We start from the raw sequence: 23,694 nt of genomic DNA on the forward strand, positions 1-23,694 counted from the left end.
TATAAAATAAAAAGTTCAATTTTGTTGGACTCTAGATCTACCATTGAATATATAATATAGTATATTTTAGTATAAAGTTTTTGTTATAACTTTAAATCTATGTTTTTCTGTAATTAATTTAAATAATTTGTATATGTAGTTCTTATGGTCCAACTATGGTAACATTTTTATGGTGAGTTCATTATTCTATGCTTGAACTATGATAAACGTTCACGATCTAGGCTTCGAACCAATACTGATTCGGTCTCCCGCAACCATTACACTATTGCTCCGTTAGTTATCAACCACGCGAACGCGATTGACCTCGCCAAGAAGGCTTTCCTGCAAGCAAATCGAGAACATGGGCAAGAACGAGATGAACTCAGTCTGAAATTACAAATAAATATAAGGCTCTGAATATAAGGAGAAGTTCAAGTCTTTATTCGAAAAGACCAATCGGCACATGCGAACAAGACCAAGAACAGAGGCCCTAGTTTAACAGCAAACGATCTTCGCGATATAGTTATAGCAAACGATGTCTGTTTCACAAGAAAAACAATAACACAATAAAACTCAGCCTAACGAGAGCGGCGGTGGCTAATTAAAGAGTCTTGGTTGTCACCCCACTGAACGCGCCCCCCTAATGGGCCCAAACACGATACATAGGTCCAACGGATCAAAAAACGGTATCATAACACCCTGGAAGATTCTAGACACTGACTTTTTTCTACAGTTTCCATTGATTTCGAAAGGTTTTTGATGTGAGGCCAGTTACATTGGCTTTTTTATCAAATTAGCTTTACATGCATTTATGGACCGTCGAAAACAGAGTCCGGATGCGCCGTGTGACTAATTTTATGATAGACTGGTCCTGAATCCCGAGAAGAGCTCCAATTTTAGTTGGATTGGGTCTCCACTATAAGAAAGATGGATTGGACGCACGTGTTGGACCTCCTCCACTCCTTGGTTTGTATGTGATGGAGTAATGTCCTCATCAATTTTACTCTAAGGCCAGTCTCAGTGGCCCGTTTTAATGCACTGTTTCCAAAACAAATCCGCTGATAGGGCATCAATGAAACGAATAATGAAACAACCTCCACGATGCATGAGTTTCACCTTAACGTTTCCTAGACTGGATAAAATATTTAATTACTGTAAAATAATTAAAATAATTGGTTTAGCCCGTCGTCTCAGTGGCAGCGACTCGACGGGGCTATGGACCGGGCCGGCACATGCCCGCGCGCTAGGCGATGCTCTTCGTAAATATTTTGATATCTCAGGGGTGACTATCCATAACTACCAACGGTTGCGATTTTATGACTCGAACCTGGTAGATGTCAGCCAACGTGTTTGGTTGCTTCTGTTTTTTTTTTCTAATTTTCATTGTATTGAGGTCTTGTTTAGTTCACCCCAAAATTCCAAAACTTTTTAAGATTTTCCATCACATCAAATTTTGCGGCACATGCATAAAACATTAAATATAGATGAAAATAAAAACTAATTACACAGTTTGTCTGTAAATCACGAGATGAATCTTTTAAGTCTAGTTACTTCATAATTGGACAATGTTTATCAAATAAAAACGAAAGGGCTACAATGTCGTTTTTCCAAAAAAAAAATAAACTAAACAAGGCCGGAATATTTAGACATATACATAGAATACTAAATATAGACATTTATTGAATTAAAAATATAAGTAGTGAATATTTTGTGAAACGAATTTTTAAGCCTAACTAGTCTATGATTAGACACTAATTGCCAATAAAACAAAAATACTAAAGTACATGTTAAACTTTAGCACCTTTAATTAAACACCTCCACACTTGAGGCAGCGATTGAGGCCTCGTTTAATTGGTCAAATCAGGGGTTGTTTGGTGAAATGTTTTACTTTTTTAGTTACTATAGCACTTTTGTTTGTATTTGATAATTATTGTTCAATTATAGACTAACTAGGCTTAAAAGATTCATTTCGCAAATTATAGGCGAACTATGTAATTAGTTATTTTTTATCTATATTTAATGCTTCATATATATACCGTAAGATTTGATATGACCAGGAATCTTGAAAATTTTATAGTTCCTAAAAAGTATTTAAAGTATTTCACATAATATAGATAACATGGTCATTTTTTGTAATTAATATAGGATGTCATGGACTTAGTGGGAAATGATGTGGACAAATTGCATAAAGAAATAGAATATTTAGTGGATCACTTAGTGAGAAATAATGTGAACATATAAGAGAGAATTTATCTAGTTAGGTTTAGCTTTTATAAAAGTATATGATTTCTTTCTCCTTTTTCTCCCTCCCTGTGTATACTGCTGCTGTGCAGGAGCCGAAGGCACCGACATCATGATATCGGCCCAAGACATGGGAAGAGAGGCCCAGTTCATCGAGCAAAGCTCGGCCCAAGTCTATGAAAAAGTCAGCCCAGTTTATTTCTCCCCCCTTCCTAACAATCTGCGTGGTTATTGAGACTTGGACTTGTTTAGTTCCAAAAAACTTTGCACTTTTGTTTGTATTTGATAAATATTGTCTAATTATAGATTAAGTAGATTCAAAAAATTTGTCTCGCAAATTATAGGTAAATTGTATAATTAGTTATTTCTTTTATCTATATCTGGTGTTCCATGCATGTGCCGTAAGATTCGATATGATGGGAAATCCAAGAAATTTTACAAAATATTTTAGAAACTAAACAGGGCCAGTGATAAGTGATAACGAAAACGGTAAACAGTAATTCTCAATTTCTGAAGATTGTTTTCATGATTTTTTCTGGTTTCGGGGATCAAGCAAAAACAGAGTATAGGATATGAAAGATGATATCTATACCTATCTATAAAGAGGCAGAATTTCAGTTTGCCCACTTTTTTTCTGCCGCCACCTAAATCCATCCGGCTCGGAATCGGCGGTAGCTTAAGAGAAAAAAGAATACAATGGACACGCGAGATCCGCTGCCCCAGAGGTATCCTGGGTCTCGAAGATAGGGGACGAGCCCTCGCCTGCTGCCGACCGGGACACGGCCTCGCGCTTGCCTACTGCTGTCCGAGATGCGCGCTCGCTTGCCGCCGCCCGGTTCACGGCCTCGCGCTCGCCTGCCGCGCCCAGGCCCGGAACACAGCCTCATGCTCGCCTGCCGCATGGGTTGTGCCCTCGCGAGCCGCATAGCTACGGAGCACCGAGATAAGAATTGGATGGGCGGTGTGGAGATGGAAGGCGTGGTCGCGTGGAGACGCAAATTGTCCGGTAGTGGAGCTAGATACATCTCCCCATCTCCCATGCCTAGAAATTGTCTGGTAGTGGGTCCCACCCATGCCTAGATTTTTCTTTGGGTAAAAGGTTACTGTGGAAAAAAAATTTATTCGGAGATATTGACTTTATCACATTAGTGAGATTAAATGATAAGCTATCGTGAATAATATATGTTATTTATCCATAAGCACAAATGATAAGTTATTTAGTAGCATGGAATCCATATGAGATAACGTGTTGTCTAACTCAAATATGGTGTGCCCATGAAAGGTTATAGAAAACAAAAAAAATTGAAGCAAAAGTATAAAAATATCTTTGAAAATTGCTTCTAATCTCTTTGGCATAAAATCACTAACGTTTAGAGAAAATATAAGTAGTCTTCTAAGTTCTAATTGAATGATGATGGTCCTCTAGAGAAAAAAAATTAGATTGATACTTAATTAAATGACAATAAACGTAGTAAAGTACAATCTTATACCCCCTACGTCCTAAAATACATCATGTTTTTGACTTCTAGACAAATTGTTTGATTATTTGTCTTATTCATATTTTTTATAAATGATAAATAAATAAATTATTATTAAAGTATATCTAATAATAAAAGGTCACAACAAAATAGATAATATTTATATCAAATTTTGAATAAGATGAACGGTCAAATAAGATGCCTCAAAGTTAAAAGTATCACTTATTTTGGGACAGATGAAGTATCTATTTACCTATAGTAACAATGATGTTCTTCCCCGGCTCCCACATAAATAGATGTCTTATTTCTATCGTTGTTTGTTATTAACATTCGATATTTTTTCCCCGTTGCAACGCACGGGCATGTTTTGCTAGTAACGATAAAAGGACATGGACCGAAAGCAAAAAAAAAACGATGTGAAGGGTCCTAGACGAATGAGAAATATTGAATTTTACCGTCTTTAACCAGCACAAATAACAAATCATGTGAAGATCCCTAGACGATTTGGCAAAACTAAAGTGGTAGGTTCTTTGATCCTTCCGTTTGATGTAGTAGTTTTTAACCACTGAGAGCAACGTGGTGTCTTTTTAAACACTAGATAAAAAGATACTCCTTTCATTCTAAAGTACTCCCTCCGTCCACGAAAGAGTCAATTTCTAGAATCCGTGTCAGTCAAACTTTTTAAAGTTTGACTAACTTTATAGAAAAAAGTAACAACATCTATGATATAAAATGCACATCATATAAAAATATATTCTATGGTGAATCTAATGATACTAATTTGATACCATAAATCTTAGCATTTTTTTCTAGAAATTTGGTCAAAGTTTAAAAAATTTGACTTAGGACAACTCTAGAAATTGACTCTTTCGTGGACGGAGGGAGTACTTATCATAGTTAAATTTGCACGGTCTTTTATACATATATTTGACCACCTACTTTTCTATAATTATTTCATGGTCCTTCATTTTTAAGATTTTGCAAATATTTTTCAATCAGTTCTACACATGTAACATGCATGTTTCCTAAATAAAACATTTAAAGGTTAGTTATGTTTGTTGTTTAATTGGTTTGACTACAAAATTTGATCTAAACGATATGTTTTTCTATGACTACAGAAAGTATGCAAAGAAATTCATATTTGTAGTTCTTGTTTTTCAAATTACGGCAATATTATCTTTGAAAAAAGATACTGGAAATTTTACTTTCTTATACACTTGTGTTTCTTCATCAGGCACCTTGAAATTTCTTGTTCCCAAACAAGGCCATGATGCTTATTCTTTCTCAGACTCTCAATGCTGGATATTTACACATTTCATTATACAGCATTGTCACGCTTCAAAAAATGGCAAACAAACAGCCTATAAATCCAATACCGCACCTAAAATGAATAGTCAAACTATATATACCTATAATAAGAAGAATTCCCATTCGAATTCCAAAACCTGAACCTATTCCTGCAATATACACAAGCCTTTGCTGCTATTTACTTGATCCTGATGGCTCCCGCTGCTGGAGTCCCCTTGCCGGGCATCCATGGGAGCGCCCAACCGGACCCTTTCCTCGCTGATCTCTTCAGCGCACCAATGTCTTCCTCATCCGAGTCATCGACGTCGTAGTCGTCGTCGCCGTCTCCGTCGTCGATGCAAACGCCTTTCCCTTTCCTGTCGTGCTGTCTCACGTCAGGCGTCGTCCGCTCGCTGAAGCTCTCGTACAGGTCAGGGGAGTGCCGCAGCAGCTCGCTAGCTGACCCGTACCCCATCAGTCGATGCAGCCGCCCCACGCCTTTCGTCCCGTCGAGGGTGTCGAACGACGTGTTCCTCGAGACGGGCAGCCGCTGTTCGTCCTCCGTCGAGTAACTGCTGAGCCCGAAGGCATCGATGAACGGCGCGAACGGGTCGGATCGTTCGTCGCCTTTGCCGACGTGCAGCTCGGAGCCGTCTATGCTGCACTGGTCGACGGAGTCCTGGTAGGCCTTCTTCCTGGCCGGGTCCCTGTAGGAGTAGGAGAGGACGGTGGAGCAGGAGCCGCACCGCAGCTTGCGCACTGTCCTGGTCGAGACGGCGAAGTCGGCGGGCACCTGCACCAGCTTGAAGCAGCTGGAGCAGACGATGAACGGCGCGCCCTTCAGCACCGGCCGGCAGTGGTTGCGGGGCGGCAGGCGCCGCTTGGGCTCCTTGCCTGCCGGTGGCTTCCGCGGCGCGGACGGCTCCTGCGCTCTGGGCCTGCAGCAGTATCCTCGGCAGCTGCTGCACTCCGGTTTGCCGTGGTGGCGGCAGCAGCCGTGCCCGTGATGGCACGGCCTCGGCTCCACGTCATGGCAGCACGGGTGTGCTCTGCACTGACGGTAGCGCCGTGACGGAAGGCCACGGGGAGGAGCAGCGGCTTGACGGGGCTTCACCGCACGAGCTGCGCTGACATGGTGACCACGGTGACCGTCGGTAGCAGCAGCGGCGTGACGAGCTCTGGCAGGGAAGCCCGAGGCCGCCGCCGCCGCCGCACGAGACACGTAGCCTTCTTGCTTTGGAAGACGAGCAGGGCGCGCGCGTGGCTGGTTGAGCTCTGGGGACTTGGTGAAAAGTTCAGAGAGGTCGCCTTTCAGCTCATCCACCGTCTTCAGAATCTTCTTCCGCAAGGGCCCCAGATGTTCTTCTTGAATCTCATGGCGAGATGGACTCCGCGCCTTCTCGCCGGCATCATCCCGTGCAGGTTGAGCAGCTGCGGGTTGAGCTGATGACTTCGGCGCAAGTTCTTGGCGACGGTCATGGGGGTTCTGCGGCTGCACAGCAGCTTCACCAGAATGTTTCTTTCTCGCAGCATCGGTCGATTCGGCCTGGCGTTTCATCCCCTTCTCTGTGTCATCCTGCGATTCAGGAGTGGCCTCTCTGTTTCCTCCGGAGAAGCCGGCACCACCGACGCCCGACTCTGCACCACCGGCATCACTTGGTCCGCAGCCTTCAGAGTCGTCACGGACTTCCTGACCGACCGCGATCTGTTCGCGGCTTCTCTTCTCGATCAGTGCCACTTGCTCAGGGACACGATTCCTCGCCGGGCCACCGGACTCGCCCCGGCTCGTGGTGTCCGCGCCCGGACGCCCGATACTCATGGCGGCACTAGCGTCAGGGGTGCTGCTGGTGCTGGAAACATCGCCGGAGGCACGGCTCCTCGCGGCGGACACAGGACCACCCGACCCGCGCCGGCTCGTCGCGTCGGTGCCTTGGCGCCTGCTGCTCGCGGTGGCGTCAGGAGTACTGCTGGTGCTCGCGACGTCACCGGACGCACGCGTCCCGGCCGACACGAGAGCGAGATCACCGGAACCGTGCCGGCTGCTTGTCGCGTCGGTGGTGGCTCGGTGCCAGCTGGTCCCGACATGAGGAGGGGGCGGGGTGCCGGACCTGCTGGTGCTCGCGACATGAGGAGGAGTCGGGGTGCTGGACCTGCTGGTGCTCGCGACGTCGCTGGCGTCCAGGTGCCTGCTCCGAGGAGGCAGACCGCTCCGCGACGGCGACGCCGTGGCCGCGTCTCCCGCGCTGCCGGTGCCGGTGCGGTTCTTTGCTGCACGATCGAGCACGTACGGGAGAATCCATCAGAAACCAAACCAAAACCTCTGAGAGCAGAGCGAGCAACCAAATGCAAGCTCCGGAAATCGGAATGGGATTCGGACTTGAGGTTACCTCGAAGGGTAGCGCCGCATCCACCGCATTGGTACACCGGAGCGCGGGGCTCCTCAAGAACGCAGGGGCACCTGGGGCATCTCACGCGGCGAACCGCTCTGGCGTCTGAATTTTCCATGGGCCGGTAGGCCCCCAGGACATCCGGAGAAGAGAACGGGAGCTGTCAACGATCGGAGAACGCTACGGCTGCCTGTGGCGTCAAAAGCAAACAACAGGGAAACACCATCAGCATTCTGTTCATCAGTTCATGTATCTGTCGATAAATTTGCGCCTCGTAATTGAAGAGATTAGCGGACATTGCTTGCTAGCAGACAAAATGGGGGGTGCTTGAGAATGTAACGACGCCTAGCAGGCAAAGTCTGACTCAAGTGCGAATGGTGACACACTGACACAGAAAGAATGGTAAGCATGTACGAATAACAGCGACCGCTACGTTTGAACTGTTCTTTTTTGGGTTTTCATTCAGGAGGACACGTTTGAACTGTTCTTTTTTTGGGGGGTAAATACTAAGTGCAATGAAAATTGAAAACGCTCATTTGCTGCCACTACTTTTTTTTTAAAAAAAAATGAGGGAAACAATAAAACAGCTGTTAGCCCACTGGCCATTTCCAGTTAGCTTGTGCTACTTAAGCACAGGATTCCAATTTCCAGGAGAGAAATTGCCTAGTACTCCTAATTAACTTGCGTTTGAACAGAGCAAGAACAAAACAAGGAAAACAGGTGTCTGACGAGATTACAAGCTCAAGACCCATGCGCACGTAAACCACGATGGAACCGGGTAATTCCAGAATCGCATCGCATGCAATCCGAAGTACTACTGTAGGAGTAGTAGTACCGAGAAACAAGCAGAGCAGCACGCGCGCGCGTGAGAGAGAGAGAGAGAGAGAGAGAAGAATGGGAACAGAGCCGGGCACTCACCTCTGAGGTCTCCTTTCCCTTCGTTGCTCCTGTCCGTCGTCGTGCCGTCGCCAACTGCTCCTCCAACTCCAATTCCCCGGCCGGAGTGCGTCGCTTTATACGCCTTCCAACTCGCGGTAGTTGCGGGGCCGCCTACCCGGCCGAACAATTCGCCAAGGGGAGGCGGGATGGGCGCGCCGAGTTCGATCGCTGAGCGGCAGCTCCTCCGCCGCCTCCGTGGATACGCGTGTGGAGAGGCCGGGGCCGTGGCCTGTGGCCTGTGGGGGAGCAATAGAAAAAAGAATGGCGGGGAGAGCGGAGGGTGAGGTCATGGCGCGTGCTCGGCAAATATTTATACGCGGAGGCGGAGGCGGAGGCGGAGGAGGGAGCCGCGGTGCGGGGCGACCACTTCAACGACAACGAGTGGGCTGGTGGAGACGTCCACTGCCTGGGCGTTGGGGCCCCCCTGCTGGCCTGGGCGAGGGAAGGAGAGGGCCAGGTCGCCCGGGGACTAGGCGAGAGACCGTGTCGCCGACGCCGGTCGCGGGTGCCACCGCGTCGTCGTCTTCTCATCTCATCCCGCGCGGGCGGGTGGTCGCGGCCGCGCACGTAGGATTGGAATTGGAACCGTATGTATCCCTTCTGGATGCCAGCGTGGTGGATGCCGATCCGATCCGAGTGGTGGTGACCTGACCCCCGTTGGACTGGAGCCCTGGACTGCCTGGCGTGGCACCCGCGCGCGCGTTTTCTCCGGGCGGGCGACCGCGACGGGAGTAGGGCTGGCACCGGCAGGCGCCCGACGCGGCTGCTTTTCCTCCTGACCGCGCCCACGCGGCCCGGGTGGGGATTGCGGAAAACGCGAGGCGGCGGCGAGTGGTGTTGGTGTGGCCCGCCCCCAGAGGATTGTTTGCCGTTGCCAGGCCCAGGCCCCGGGCGAGGTGGGCACGGCGGGGTAGCTGGAAAAAGGTTGCGAGGTTTCGTAGAGGCGCAGGTTTCGAAAATGAACTGCATGGGGCCGGCACGCACGGCACACCGCGCGCGGTCCAACCAAGCGTCGTTCGTGCATGCGCTCCGCGAGGTCACGGTACAGAAAAGGCAGGCAGCATATCATATCATCACATGGCATGATTGTGCGCCGGACGGAGGAACGGACGCATGAGTAGCTCGTGGAGCAAGCGTGGCGTAAAGCCATTCAGGACTCTCCACCGAGCTTCCGGAAGGTGTGCTCCTACGTGTACATCCATGGCGGCTCAAAGTGTTCCTTATCTTAAAAACTTTTCACTCGGTTTCATCAAATATTTAGATTCATACATAAAATATTAAATATACAGATAAAAATAACTAATGTACAATCTACATAGAAATCGTGAGACAAATCTTATAAGTCTAATTAGTCCATAATTAATCATAATTGCTACGTTGATATACATATGCTAATGACAGATTAATTAAATTTAATAAATTATTTTCGTGGTTTTCAGACAAGTTATGTAATTAGTTTTTTAATTAGTAGCCCACCCCTTTCGATATCCCATAAAACACACCCAAAAACTATTCACCTATGAACTAAATAAGGCCAAAAAAATCTAGAAAAAAAGTATCCTTATCACACTCTTTTACCTTCTCGGTCTTGGCCCGTACGAAGAGCCCGTTTGATTACCTCTTATAAACTTTAGTCTTTTTATCATATTGAATGTTTGGACACATCCATAAAATATTAAATATAATCTATTTACGAAACTAAAAACATAGATTAAGACTAATTTTTGAGACAATTTTTCGAAGTCTAATTAGTCTATAATTAATGATAGATTAGTCTCTAATTGCTACAGTAAAAAATACTAGTGGTGGATTACTTACGTTTAAAAATTTTGTCTCGTGATTTACTAACGGAATCTGTAATTTGTTTTTTTATTAATATCCGAAATCTCATGAATCATACTACTCCATTTGTCCCAAAATACGTGCAACGTTTATATCTCTAAATATTTTTAATATATATTTAATCAAAGTTATTTCTCGCGAAACAAGAACGACTTTATATTTTGGGACGGAGAAAGCACGTAACATCCAATGCTACATCTATTCAACTTTGGTCTCTCTAACTAGACACTTCACAAATAAAATGTCACAGTGGACCGGTCTGACCCACTCAAGAACGAAGAATGTGCATGCGCGTTGTTATATTATTTTCTCTCTTCTTCCTCGCGCGCCTACTACTACTCGTTTTGCCCTCTAGCTACTACGTACACGGAAGTGGGAACGGAAAGCCCCGGTTGCGAAAAGCCGGAGGGGGAGGCGCGTCATCCTGTACTGTACGGGCGGCGGGATCCTCCAACGAGGCCTGGTTTAGATATACCAAAAATCCAAAACTTTACAAGATTCTCTATCACATCGAATCTTACGGTACATACATAAAGTATTAAATATAGATAAAAATAAAAACTAATTACACAGTTTGCCTGTAAATCGCGAGACGAATCTTTTATAAGGCCTTGTTTAGATACACCCAAAAACCCAAAACTTTACAAGATTCTCTATCACATCGAATTTTGCGGTACATGCATGAGGTATTAAATATAGATAAAAATAAAAACTAATTACACAGTTTGTCTGTAAATCACGAGATAAATCTTTTAACCGTAGTTACTCTATGATTGAACAATGTTTGTCAAATAAAAACGAAAGTGCTATAGTGTCAAAATCCAAAAAGATTTTGCATCTAACAAGCCCTAAATGCGGCCTCGAAATGGAAAAGGCGTTTGTCAGCCGGTAGCAGTCGGTGGCAGTGGCGCAGGTCAAAACACACGAGAAGAAACGACAACCAAGAAAGCAACGGCAGTGATGAGTTACGACATCGTCGGCCGGCCGGCGCACGTGTGGCCGCGCCCGAGCACGGACGGTGCCGTGCCATGCTTCCAGTTCCATGTGCCCAACCCCCCCCCCAGCTGATCCACCTGCACTGCACTTCAAGGGCAGCTGCGAGTACCGGTTAGGTTACAGCCAGGGCGCACCAACCCCACGGCGGCTCGCTGCTTCTTTTTTCTAGGGTCTTGTTTAGTTCCAAAATATTTTGTAAAATGGACACTGTAGTTTTTTCGTTTGTATTTGACAAATATTATCCAATCATAGACTAACTAGGCTCAAAAGATTTGTCTCGTCAATTCCGACCAAACTGTGCAATTAGTTTTTATTTTTGTCTATATTTAGTACTTCATGCATGTGTCTAAAGATTCGATGTGACGGGGAATCTGAAAAATTTTGCAAAATTTTTTTGGAACTAAACAAGGCCTAGGAGTGGTAGAAATAGCTACTTTTATCTCTCGTGTCTTCCCATGTTCAATTTTCTTGCTAAATTTTAAAAATGGTGGTTCTAGATCTTAAAAAAACTGTTGGTCTTTCATTATGTCCCTAAACTATCAAAACAATAATTTTAGACCTTATTAGACTATATTTTATTTGCCTTAATTTCATCCATGAATTATTAAGCTTCCTTCTAAGCTCATTCCATGCCTTATTAACTATAGTGTTTTTTTCCTATGACATGTCATATTTTCATGCCTTCGTAGGTCGTGTCTCCTTTTTGGTATCGTCAATGCCCACGTGTTGACATCGAGCAAGCGCATCACAATCCGATCATGGGCCCTTGCTGTGTCACCCATGTATATTCCACCCTCTATGGCTCGACTCACCCGTGGTCCTCTCAATGGTGACCACCTGCCTCTATCTGTGATGGTGGAGTTGACAATGTATGGCCATAGTCATCAAAGTTTTGAGATGCTAGGGTCCAGCAACGAGAATCGGTAAACCTAGTGGCTTATTGAAAATGGGGATCGAGTACATGTCTAGTTGTAGCATATTTTTTTAAAAAAACATCAAACAAGAGACACTACTGCTAATATACTAAAAGGAGAAAATACTTTGATTGACCAATATTTTTTTCTTTAACTTTGATTGACCAATAATCTACAACAGAGCTGACAGCGAAGTTAATTGGAGCATCTAGAACTCTCTTCCGCACATGTTGTTTCGTTTTGCCGTAGTGCATAGGTGGTTGCGGTTGTTAGTTCTAGTTCGTGGAAGGTTATGTCTTATGTCACGTTGACGCCGTCTATATACAAATATATATATATACCGTTTCGAATAGAGTCAACAACTTAGGAAGTTAGGATAGGACGATCCACGCATGCATGTGCAAGTCAGACCAACAATTTCTATTTTCATAGTACGTTGGGAAAACGACTAGTAGGTTGAACGGTTGAAAGCGATCCTCTTACGAATGAAGGAATCAACTACCATGTCCGATCCTATGTTATGTCGCTTTGCTAGGCAAATGTGGATTAAACAAGTGGATAGGCGAACTGAGCTGCCATGTCTGTTTCAGCACGGAAGCGCCTCTGGTTACTTTGCCAGTTCCAACAACAAAGTAAAAAAAAAAAAATGTGTTGAGTGTGAGACACAAGATTGTTGTAAATGTAAAGTGAGTAGTGAGATAGCTATGGAAGCGCAGCGTTAGGTAGCTGGGCTGAGATACGGCTGGGCTTGGCCCAGCTGCCGACCTGGGCTCCTCTCATCGACCCAAGTGACGGGCTGACGGCTTCCCATGTCACCAGCGAAAACTCCGCTGGCGCTGCGCGTCGCCGTTGGTCAGGTCAACAAGGGTTTCCCGCGAGTCGGAAAAAGATAACGAGCATCGAGCAGATCACTCCCTGTTTAGTAAATAGTAATAGTTTCGTTTGTATTTAACAAATATTGTCTAATTATAGACTAACTAGTCTTAAAAGATTCGTCTCGTCAATTCCGACCAAACTGTGTAATTAGTTTTTATTTTTATCTATATTTAATACTTTATGCATACGTCTAAAGATTCGATGTGACGGGGAATCAGGCCTTGTTTAGTTCTAAAATTTTTTGCAAAATCGACACTGTAGCACTTTCGTTTGTATTTGACAAACATTGTCCAGTCATGTACTAATTAGACTCAAAAGATTCGTCTCGTCAATTTCGACCAAACTGTGTAATTAGTTTTTATTTTCGTATATATTTAATACTCAATGCATGCGTCTAAAGATTCGATGTGACAGGAATCTAAAAAATTTTGCAAAATTTTTTAAACTAAACAAAGCCACAAGGCCGAAAACGAAATCGACCTGGCGGCAGGGCAGGCTCTGGCCCACCGTTTGACACTGACAGGTGGGCCCTCCCACGCCAACGTGCCTGGACTGGCGTGCTCGTGCTCCGCAACGTGCGCCATTTTGGAAGCCACACGCCTTCCGCTTTCCCCTTTCGTCCTCCTTCCTCCTCGGCACTCCCCACTCCCCGCCACCAACCAAAGCAATCAACCCGCGCGCGGCGGCCCCCTCCCCCGAAGGAGAAGAGCGGGTCGGAGGTCCGAGGTCGGAGCTGAGCGCGCCCCCCATCTTCCGTTCCATCGGCGAGAGGTACTACCGCGGAATTCCCCCGCTCCTTCTTTCCCCTGCGCTGCATCCCGCATCTTTTTTCGTGAGCGTTTCAGACCGCGCCGCGCACAGGGGTTCCCGCTCGCCAGTGATCCGAGGTGCGCGGCGAGAACGCACGGTTCGATCTCTCTTGATCTTGGCGTGCTCGCCCGTAATTTTCGCTTGATCGGTTCCCTCGTTCGATTCCTCCTGCAATCTGATCTCTTCTCGTGGCCTGGATTGGTTGCTTGATGCTTGCTCTGTTACGATTTGGTCATTTGGATGTGGGCATGTCAGCATGTGGTCGAGCTGGGAAGGAGAGCAGGCGGTTTTAACAATTGGTTGATTGCCTCGGCCGTGGTACCGATCCTTTGCCCACGTAGGTATCTGGACTGGGCTTAATTAGGAGCTTGTTGGCAGCCAGCCGGGATCCCACACACTGTGATTTCATTTGCTGTACACAAGTAACTGCTACAGGATAGTGTCTATAGGATGATAGAATTGGTGAGTATATGCGTTATGCATAGGTAGCTCTTAATGGTGTTGCTAGGATAAGGATTAGGAGGATTTGGGTAGAATTTTAGAGTACAAGCATAGGTCCTGCTCTGTTAGGAAGCAAAAAATCATGTGATTTGTTGCTTTCTATAAAAGCAGGGTTTGTGCCTCTATTCTAAAATTTTGGAGCTAAGTTACGAGAACTGATGTAGGGGTAAAATCACAATGTACTCAAAAAAGTAGGGGCATTTTCGCAAGGGCAAACTTGTCCTTACCGAGCCCATTTAACACCGTTACCCTGCTGTTCACAGAGTAAGGGTAAACTGAAGCTTCGTTTTCACAGAGTAAGGGTAAAATCGCAATGGCGAGAAAAACAAGGGTAAAATCACAATTAGACTTCTAAATAAGGATAAGAACGCAATAGCCCCTTCTTTTTTCCTGTTCCTCTTCTGGTAAAAGGCAAGGTTAACCAAATTTCTATTTTGTCTTCAGCTTTGTCTGTTTCAGCTTCATGAGTTCTGGGAAAGCACTGGCATCCAACGTCCCTTATTCAACAGTGAACAACAGCATCATCTTTCTCTGCCTTTTCGCGGGATACTTGGGAATTCCTGGTGGAAGGTTCAGTGGAGGGAGCCTAATTTAGACACTGTGGTAGAAGCTTGGCCTAAGAGCTTGTAGGCTTTCAAGCTTTTGAAATGGTTTCTTCTCAGCCATCCTCTCTGACTGCAATCCTCACACAGGGCCCCAACCTCTGTCCAGTAAAGATACTTCTCCCAATGGGCCCTCCAGATGTTGTCTCCTCAGATAACATCGAGTACGATTTCTCTGATGTTTTTGGTTCCACCCCGGTCCAAACACCAACAAACCTTGGTGGTCTTGGTCCAGATAGTCCTTCACCTACTGTTGAGTCCAATGAAGAATTTTATAGTGATCCTATTATCATCATCAACCGATCCCATTCTCTTGTTGGTCCAACATCACTTGTTAGCCGCTCCTTGCGACTTAGCAAGCTTAGTCTAGGAAAAACCGAGGGATCATCGGAACTTGTAAAGTGCCTCTCAGAAGAAAAGGAAGGGGACCAAGGGCAGCTCAGTGATGAAGAGCTTGGTAATGCTATGACGGAGGATGAGGGCGTTGGGCTTGATGATTTTGAAATCTTGAAGCTTGTTGGCCAAGGGGCTTTCGGTAAAGTATTTCAGGTGAGAAAGAAAAACACCTCAGAGATATATGCAATGAAAGTTATGAGGAAGGACAAGATATTAGAAAAAAATCATTCTGAGTATATGAAAGCCGAAAGAGAGATATTAACAAAAGTCGACCACCCTTTCATAGTGCAGCTGAGGTACTCATTTCAGGTAAACTATTTGTGTGCTACTTATTCACTCTACATAAAAAAAATTAAGTTTGGTTAAATCCTAGTACAAGTTTTTGATTGTAATGCTCTAACTATGCAGACGAAATATCGACTTTACCTTGTCCTGGACTTCATAAATGGGGGACACCTTTTCTTTCAGCTCTACAAGCAAGGATTATTTAGGTATCTTCCATTTTTTGGTAGTAGTTTTATTTGCCCAAGGCAGTAACATTAGCACTGAAACTAAACTGGTTTTACATAACAAGGGAGGAGCTTGCACGAATCTATACAGCTGAAATTGTATCTGCCGTAGCGCATCTTCATGCTAATGGAATTATGCATAGGGATCTCAAGCCCGAAAACATCCTTCTGGATGCTGAAGGCCATGTAAGAATCGCTGACAATGACTACCGACCTTCCTTTTCCAGTTCCCCATTTTGCTAACATCTCATCATGCACCCTACCTTTCTAGGCCATGCTCACAGACTTTGGCCTTGCGAAGGAATTCTGTGAAAATACCAGATCAAACTCTATGTGTGGCACTCTTGAGTACATGGCCCCAGAAATTATTCTTGGCCGGGGACATGATAAGGCTGCTGACTGGTGGAGCGTGGGAATCCTGCTCTTTGAAATGCTTACAGGCAAGGTGAGTTGTGTGGTTCTCAACTTCTCATCAGATGTTGCCATCTCATTTGCTTTCATTGCTAATTATTCATACACTTGGCAACACATTGCAGCCCCCATTTGTTGGGAACAGGGACAAAGTTCAGCAGAAGATTATAAAAGATAAACTGAAGCTTCCTTCATTTTTGTCTAGTGAAGCTCATTCCCTCCTGAAAGGCGTAAGCTTTTACATCCATTTCCCTTGATCGCGTTATTCATTTAATCAGGGCACAAGCGTTAGCTTAATTTGATCTCACGTTCTCTATCCCCTCCATTTTCCAGCTCCTGCACAAGGAACCCAACAAGCGGCTGGGCAGCGGCCCTGGAGGCAGCAATGAGATAAAGAACCACAAGTGGTTCAAGCCAATCAATTGGAGGAAGCTGGAGGCCCGGCAGATCCAGCCAAGCTTTCGGCCGAACGTCGGTGGGCTTACCTGCATTGCCAACTTCGACGAGTGCTGGACGAAGACTCCCGTGCTGGACTCTCCGGTGACCACCCCCGCTGGCGGCGGGCACAGCCACTTCGCAGGCTTCACCTACGTCAGGCCTGCGCCGATCCTTGAGGAGGTGAACGCATCCAGCTCCAAGGTGAAGGACTAAGGATGTTTAGCGCATTGAAAATGTGCTTAAAATTTTGATCGAGTGACATGTTATGGAACGCGAGTTATGTGCAGAAGAGACGCTGGTTCTGTATCGTCTATTAAAACATGTAGCGTTAGCGTGGAAATACCGGATATGGAAATATAACTTACCTCCTTCATCCATTCCTCCAAATCAGATCCAGTGACTTAAAATAGATCTAGCCATGAGACTTGGTTGTTTTTATAGTAGACAACAGCATAGTTCACGGTTTCAAAAAAAAAAAAAGACAATAATTCACGTCCATAATTTGGATGGACATGTACATAGCAGCTTATCAAAGCACAATAAAACACAAGTTGCTATGTAAATGTGACTTGTAGCTACATTACAGATAAAGCAGGCTGATATGTACATGTCCGTTTGAATTATAGACCTGAATTATTGTCTTTTTTTTCTTTTTGAAACTGTGAACTATGTTGTTGTCTGCTATATCTATAGCCTTGTTTAGTCCCCAAATTTATTTTGCTTTGGGCTACTGTAGCATGTGCGGTGTGCCGCAAGATTTGATGTGACAGAAAAATTTTAAAAAAAATAATTTTTGGGTGAAACTAAACAAGGCCCAAGTCTCATGTGTTGAAGGGCTGGATCTGTTTTGAGCTACTGGATCTGATTTGAAAGAATGAATGGAGGAGGTAAGTTAGGTTGTGACTTGCCGAAGGCAAGTCACTGAATCCTGGACAATTAGCTCAGGTTCTAGCTTTTGTACTCGAAAATATGTTCATAAGGTGAAATTTGGTTATGGTAAATGTTAAGGCAGTGTTGGCACTGTTTGGTTGGGAGCTTCTCTCATCCTTTGTCCTTTGATCGGCTCTAATCACACTATTAGCCAAGCGAAAGTCAACCCCATCCACTAAAAGGAAAACGCCTGCACCCTAGCACTGAAAATTTAAATTTTAGACCAAAGAAAAGAAAACGCATGTACCCCAACATGGAAATCTGAAGAGGAGGTTTAATTAAATAAATGGAATTTCACACAATTTACTCGTTAAATGGTATGTATGGTGACTTTTTGTTTGGTGGATTTAGAGGGAGCTAAAGAGAATATTTTACCCATTAAATGGTATGTGCATGACTTCGTTTGACGGATTTCGAGGGAGCTAAAGAGAATGTTTATTTAAATAAATCAGAAAAAAAAGGTGACAATTTTTTAGAAAAAGAATGGAAATTGGCTTTAGATGAGGTTAAAAAGGAGTATTATTAAATAAATCAGATAGAATTCATAGGGAAAAAGTGCTTGGATTGATTGTATTACATGAAGGAAGTAGACCTTTAGAGTGGTTTTATAGGAGGCTAAAAAGGACTATTACTAAATTACACGAGACAGGAAGTAGATCTTCAGAGCTCCGATGTCCCAGCTCAGTTCAGATTATTATCCTCCGAATCCGATACAAATAAAGCCCGTCTCCTAAGTATACGTATAGCAATATTAAATGGAGAGGACCATTTATCTAAAATGGAGCAGTTAATTAAAAAAAATTATAGCACACTGTAATATTAGTCTTGCATTATTAACTTCAGATGTACATGATCCAATTAAAGAAAAATACTTTGACCAATCTTGATGAACTCATGTTTGTGACCGCAGGAAGAAGTTTAACAGAGTGATAACCGTTGTCACAGGATTATGACAACAGGGAGTCGCTTATCAGGAAGCATGACATAGCCCATTGTCACAGGATTATGATCACAGGGAGTCTCTTATCAGGATTGTGCCACAGGACTGCTACATCATTTGATGAATCCTTTGAATGACAAAAGGCATTGTTGACAGATCTTGCTCAACATTGCACGGAAGAATCTGTAGTCAGCAAATAATCTAATATTGTTGATTTGGTATGGCCCCAATTCCAGTTTCCAGCCATATATAGATATTAAGGCAACCATAAATTGAAACTCAGCTGCATTAATATGACACAGAAAACAAGAAATACACGACCACAATGGTCGTAGTGCAAAATTGGTTACCAAAACGGAGCACAAGCTCAATTCTAACATCATATGGCAGCACACAGGACTAATAATGCAAAGCTTTGTTTTGTGTTCAGGCCTTCCGACGACCAACTTGCGCAACGAATCCAGCTTTGATTGGAGCAACGGACCTTGAAGATCCACACTGTAGATAGCAAAAGAAATGGCTCATTAGAGTTGGAACCAAATATGAGTCTTCCATTCTGATTTCAAAGAATAGCCTCAGAACTTTGCAGATAATATCAATGTTTTACTCAAACAATGTAGGCAAATAATTCTGCAACTCATCATAGGCTACAAGAATAAACACACAAGAAAGCAACACTATCTATATAAACATAAAATTAAGTGATAGTGCAACTGATAGCAGATATATTACAGCACAAATTAATGACTCTATTTAAGCCTCAGTAACTGCACCTCTTATCACAGAAGACTAGTCAAACAATGTAGGCAATAAAGTTGCAATTCATCATAGGCAAAACCATATAGTGGCGTGATGGTTCCATGCAAGTGTCAACTAGAACTCTAGAAGTGTTCACCAAGTAAAAGTAACATGGAACGGAAGTGAAAAGACATGAAAAGGCAATAAGAAGAAGCTATAATATTTGGTCTTCCAATATGATCAATGAAAGACTCAGATTTTGCAGATGTTATCACAAACTCAAACAATGTAGGCAAATGATTCTGCAACTCATCATAGTACACAATGGCTGGACCAAACAAGGGCTAACAAGCCAATCCGCAAATGCAAGGAAAAATGAGTAGAAAAATCAGCAAAAATTGTTCCATTTTGAAAGGATCTTAAATATGCGCAAAACTATCTAGAGCGCAAGTAAGATTGATACAGATAATGCATGTTGTGGAATTGTTTGCCTCAGAAATTGCACTTCTTATCAGACTTTCATCAACAACCCTAAACCTTAATAAAGTTGCAACTCATCATCGGCAGAAAATACACAGATGATGGGTGAAAGGATCTTAAATATGCGCAAAACTATCTACAGCAGCAAGTAACAATGGCTGGACCAAACATGACGGGATAAATAGCGCCAATTACCAATGTATAACAAAAAATAGTCATGTATAAAGTGTAAGGAGGCGGGAATAACGATGATCAATGAAAGACTCAGATTTTGCATATGTTATCACAAATTCAAACAATGTAGGCAAATGATTCTGCAACTCATCATAGTCTAGAATACAATGGCTGGACCAAACATGGATTAACAAGCCAATCGGCAAATGTAGGGAAAAATGAATACTAGACAAATCAGCAAGAACTGTTTCATTTTGAAAGGATCTTAAATATGCGCAAAACTATCTAGAGCAGGAAAGTATGAGATAGTAACACTGATAGCAGATAATGCATGAAATGAATTGTGGAATTGTTTGCCTCAGAAATTGCACTTCTTATCATAATTTCATCAACAACCCTAAACCTTAATAAAGTTGCAACTCATCATCGGCAGAAAATACACAGATGATGGGTGAAAGGATCTTAAATATGCGCAAAACTATCTACAGCAGAAAGTAACATTGATACAGATAATGCATCGAGTGAATTGTGGAACTGTTTGCCTCAGAAATTGCACTTCTTCTCAGACGTTCATCAACAACCCTAAACCTTAATAAAGTTGCAACTCATCATTGGCAGAAAAATACACAGATGATGGGTTAAAGGATCTTAAACATGCGCAAAACTATCTAGAGCAGCAAGTAACATTGATACAGATAATGCATGGAATGAATCGTGGAATTGTTTGCCTCAGAAATTGCACTTCTTATCAGACTTTCATCAACAACCCTAAACCTTAATAAAGTTGCAACTCATCATTGGCAGAAAAATACACAGATGATGGGATAAATGGCGCCGATTTCCAATGTATAACAAAAAACAGTAATGTATAAAGTGTAATGAAACAGGAATAACGATGATCAATGAAAGACTCTGATTTTGCAGATGTTATCACAAATTCAAACAATGTAGGCAAATGATTCTGCAACTCATCATAGTCTAGAACACAATGGCAGGACCAAACATGGGCTAACATGCCAATCCGCAAACGTAGGGAAAACTGAGTACTAGAAAAGTCAGCAATAATGTTTAATTTTGAAAGGATCTTAAATATGCGCAAAACTATCTAGAGCAGCAACATATGAGATGGTAACATTGACAGCAGATAATGCATGGAATGAATTGTGGAATTGTTTGCCTCAGAAATTGCACTTCTTATCATAATTTCATCAACAACCCTAAACCTTAATAAAGTGGCAACTCATCATTGGCAGAAAAGTACACAGATGATGGGTGAAAGGATCTTAAATATGCGCAAAACTATCTAGAGCAGCAAGTAACATTGATACAGATAATGCATCGAGTGAATTGTGGAATTGTTCGCCTCAGAAATTGCACTTCTTATCAGAATTTCATCAACAACCCTAAACTTTAATAAAGTTGCAACTCATCATTGGCAGAAAAGTACACAGATGATGGGTGAAAGGATCTTAAATATGCGCAAAACTATCTAGAGCAGCAAGTAACATTGATACAGATAATGCATCGAGTGAATTGTGGAATTGTTTGCCTCAGAAATTGCACTTCTTATCAGAATTTCATCAACAACCCTAAACCTTAAAAAAAGTTGCAACTCATCATTGGCAGAAAAATACACAGATGATGGGATAAATGGTGTCAATGGAATGTATAACAAAAAAGAGTCATGTATAAAGTTTTAGGAAACGTGAATAACGTAATGTTCCCAGAGCCATTGGAAATCTATCACAACAAAACTGCAGGAGCCTCATCCTTCATGGTTTTGCAAGATATTTTACCTGTTCACAGCGAAGGAAGAACAAACGGTTTTCCTTAGACAGAATGGTATCAGGGCTCTTGCATCCATTGCAGATGACATACTCATCTGAAAAATTGAGTCACAGGGAGATAAACAGTAAACAACCATCATATTTATTCAATCATATCAGGTATGTTCATAAAAAGGAATGCCATGCCATCTGTTCAAAAAGGGATACTACAACCATCATCGCAATCAAATTGGATAACTTACTGATGTATCTCCTCAGGATTGCTTCAAAGTTTTTGGGGGCAAATCTTCCTTTGATCACCAACCTTTGTTGCCCATCAAGTGACCCACTTGTTCCCATTTCAGCGAGCAAAAACATCATCACATGCTCAGGTTGCCTATGCATCCTGAAGATACAGTTAAAGGTCAGTTTTTTGTAATTTTAACAACTGGAGCACAGAGAGGACTCAAGGTCAGAGAGTATCAGTCAAAAATTTGCTGCCACAATTAGGTTGAAACTTACGTTTTACACAAATCCATAAAATTAACAAAAACTGTCTTCTTTGTCCCCTCCCTAAGAACTTGTGGTGGCCTCATAACGGTCCTACGCCTATCCCCAGCAAGATCTGGGTTGTTCTCGCGAAGAATGTTGAACACTCTGTCCAGCAGCTGCAACAGATAAATCTCAAGGTTAAATTTCAGAGACAAAAAGGTAACGCATCGCTGTAGTGATTTGGTTCCTCCATGGTAGTTATATATTGGAGATCCACAGCGAAAAGAAGTAACCAAAATTATCAATAAAGAATGATGCATATTTGAATGCACCCAAAGAAACAGGTGTCAGTAGCATGCAAGTCATAACGACAAAATGTGGTTGTAATGTCATAGAACACTAGAAACGCGAAGATGTAAAGCTCTGGGGCAATTGTGACATATAAGCCAAGAGGCTACCAAATAGTGACATTTTTACTAATAATGACTAATGCACAGAGATCCATGTTTACAAGGGAAAAATATTTGGCAGAAAATATCTAATCACCTCTTCATATTTATAATCCCGGTCAGTTCCTTCCCAAGGGTATGTAGGGCCACCTCCAAGCTCAATGCCTTCCCCTTGTTCCTCTACAGCTTGATCATCTGAAGAGCAGGGAGTTAGATATTGCAGAAGTAGTCAATGAGAGCAAAGTTCAATCAAGTGAAATGCACCTTGACTGTCCTCCCCGTCTCCAAGGTCGGCAAGAGATGAATCAAGATCCACCTGAAATTTTGCGGAATGAATAAATGTGCATCCTCAATTCATTTTCTGATTCTTAAACATTAATTAAAGATTATCCAGTCCAGCTCCAAGTGTATCTGACGTACCTGCTTCTTCTTTTTCTTCTTCATTCCAGTGAAGTTAAGCTCAGCAGGTTCTGTGACTGCCAATGTTTCTGTCTTCTCTGCAAGCTTGTCCACTTCATCAGAAGGTTCTTGGATGACAACCTTCTTCTTTTTCTTCTTCTTCGTTGGATCGAAGGGGGCAAGCTGTAGGAGAGGAAAAAAATTAGATACATAAACATGTAGTGCAACAGAACCTCGAATCCAACCCACAACTCGCGAGCTCAACCCTAGCTAGAACCGCTTCGAATCTGGGCAAGCAGCCGGACGGCACTACAGCTCGATCAGCGCAGAGACGGGGGGGAAGAGCCGGCTCACCTCTGAGGCCTCCTCCCTCCTCTCCAGGTGCTCCTCGTCCGCCATGGCTGACGCGGTCGCCTTCAACGCCGAGACGCTCCTCCTTGAACCGAGCGCTCCGATCCCTGCGACGGCACGACGAAGGTCAGATCGAACGCGGGGCGCTGGTTCGACTGGATCGACGCGAGATGCTCGGGTGGGAGTTCTCACGGGCGGAGAGCGCGAGCGAGCGAGCGAGCTAGAGACGACGGTGACGGCGGCGCGGCTCTTCGAGTTAGGGTTTTCTCGGTGGAGATCCTTTCGCCTTATCTTTTCTATTTCTATATACTCCTCGCACTGGTAATGCAAGGGTTATATACGCAAAAACGCCTACAGCGGACTGCCTCA

The 23,694-nt window shown here is 43.6% G+C and overlaps 3 protein-coding genes across 3 annotated transcripts; 1 reads left to right on the top strand and 2 right to left on the bottom strand.

The window, feature by feature from the left end:
* LOC8074457 (protein ENHANCED DISEASE RESISTANCE 4) lies at window positions 4,889-8,599 on the bottom strand. Its single transcript, XM_021454617.1, has 3 exons — window positions 8,291-8,599; window positions 7,373-7,562; window positions 4,889-7,253 (listed from the first exon to the last, which is right to left on the bottom strand). The coding sequence occupies exons 2-3, from the start codon at window positions 7,488-7,490 to the stop codon at window positions 5,185-5,187; spliced, it is 2,187 nt and encodes a 728-aa protein (XP_021310292.1). The 5' UTR covers window positions 7,491-7,562; window positions 8,291-8,599; the 3' UTR covers window positions 4,889-5,184.
* LOC8074458 (serine/threonine-protein kinase AtPK2/AtPK19) lies at window positions 13,512-17,636 on the top strand. Its single transcript, XM_002461172.2, has 7 exons — window positions 13,512-13,710; window positions 14,695-15,557; window positions 15,657-15,739; window positions 15,823-15,943; window positions 16,029-16,202; window positions 16,294-16,398; window positions 16,502-17,636. Exons 2-7 carry the CDS (start codon window positions 14,898-14,900, stop codon window positions 16,817-16,819), a joined length of 1,461 nt encoding a protein of 486 aa, XP_002461217.1. The 5' UTR covers window positions 13,512-13,710; window positions 14,695-14,897; the 3' UTR covers window positions 16,820-17,636.
* Window positions 18,563-23,640, bottom strand: LOC110432389 (eukaryotic translation initiation factor 2 subunit beta-like). Its single transcript, XM_021452709.1, has 9 exons — window positions 23,518-23,640; window positions 23,329-23,432; window positions 22,996-23,157; window positions 22,840-22,891; window positions 22,673-22,770; window positions 22,157-22,302; window positions 21,898-22,040; window positions 21,665-21,750; window positions 18,563-18,974 (listed from the first exon to the last, which is right to left on the bottom strand). The coding sequence occupies exons 2-9, from the start codon at window positions 23,371-23,373 to the stop codon at window positions 18,903-18,905; spliced, it is 804 nt and encodes a 267-aa protein (XP_021308384.1). The 5' UTR covers window positions 23,374-23,432; window positions 23,518-23,640; the 3' UTR covers window positions 18,563-18,902.

This window comes from Sorghum bicolor, chromosome 2 (assembly GCF_000003195.3).
Source record: "Sorghum bicolor cultivar BTx623 chromosome 2, Sorghum_bicolor_NCBIv3, whole genome shotgun sequence".
NCBI classification, from domain to species: Eukaryota; Viridiplantae; Streptophyta; class Magnoliopsida; order Poales; family Poaceae; genus Sorghum; species Sorghum bicolor.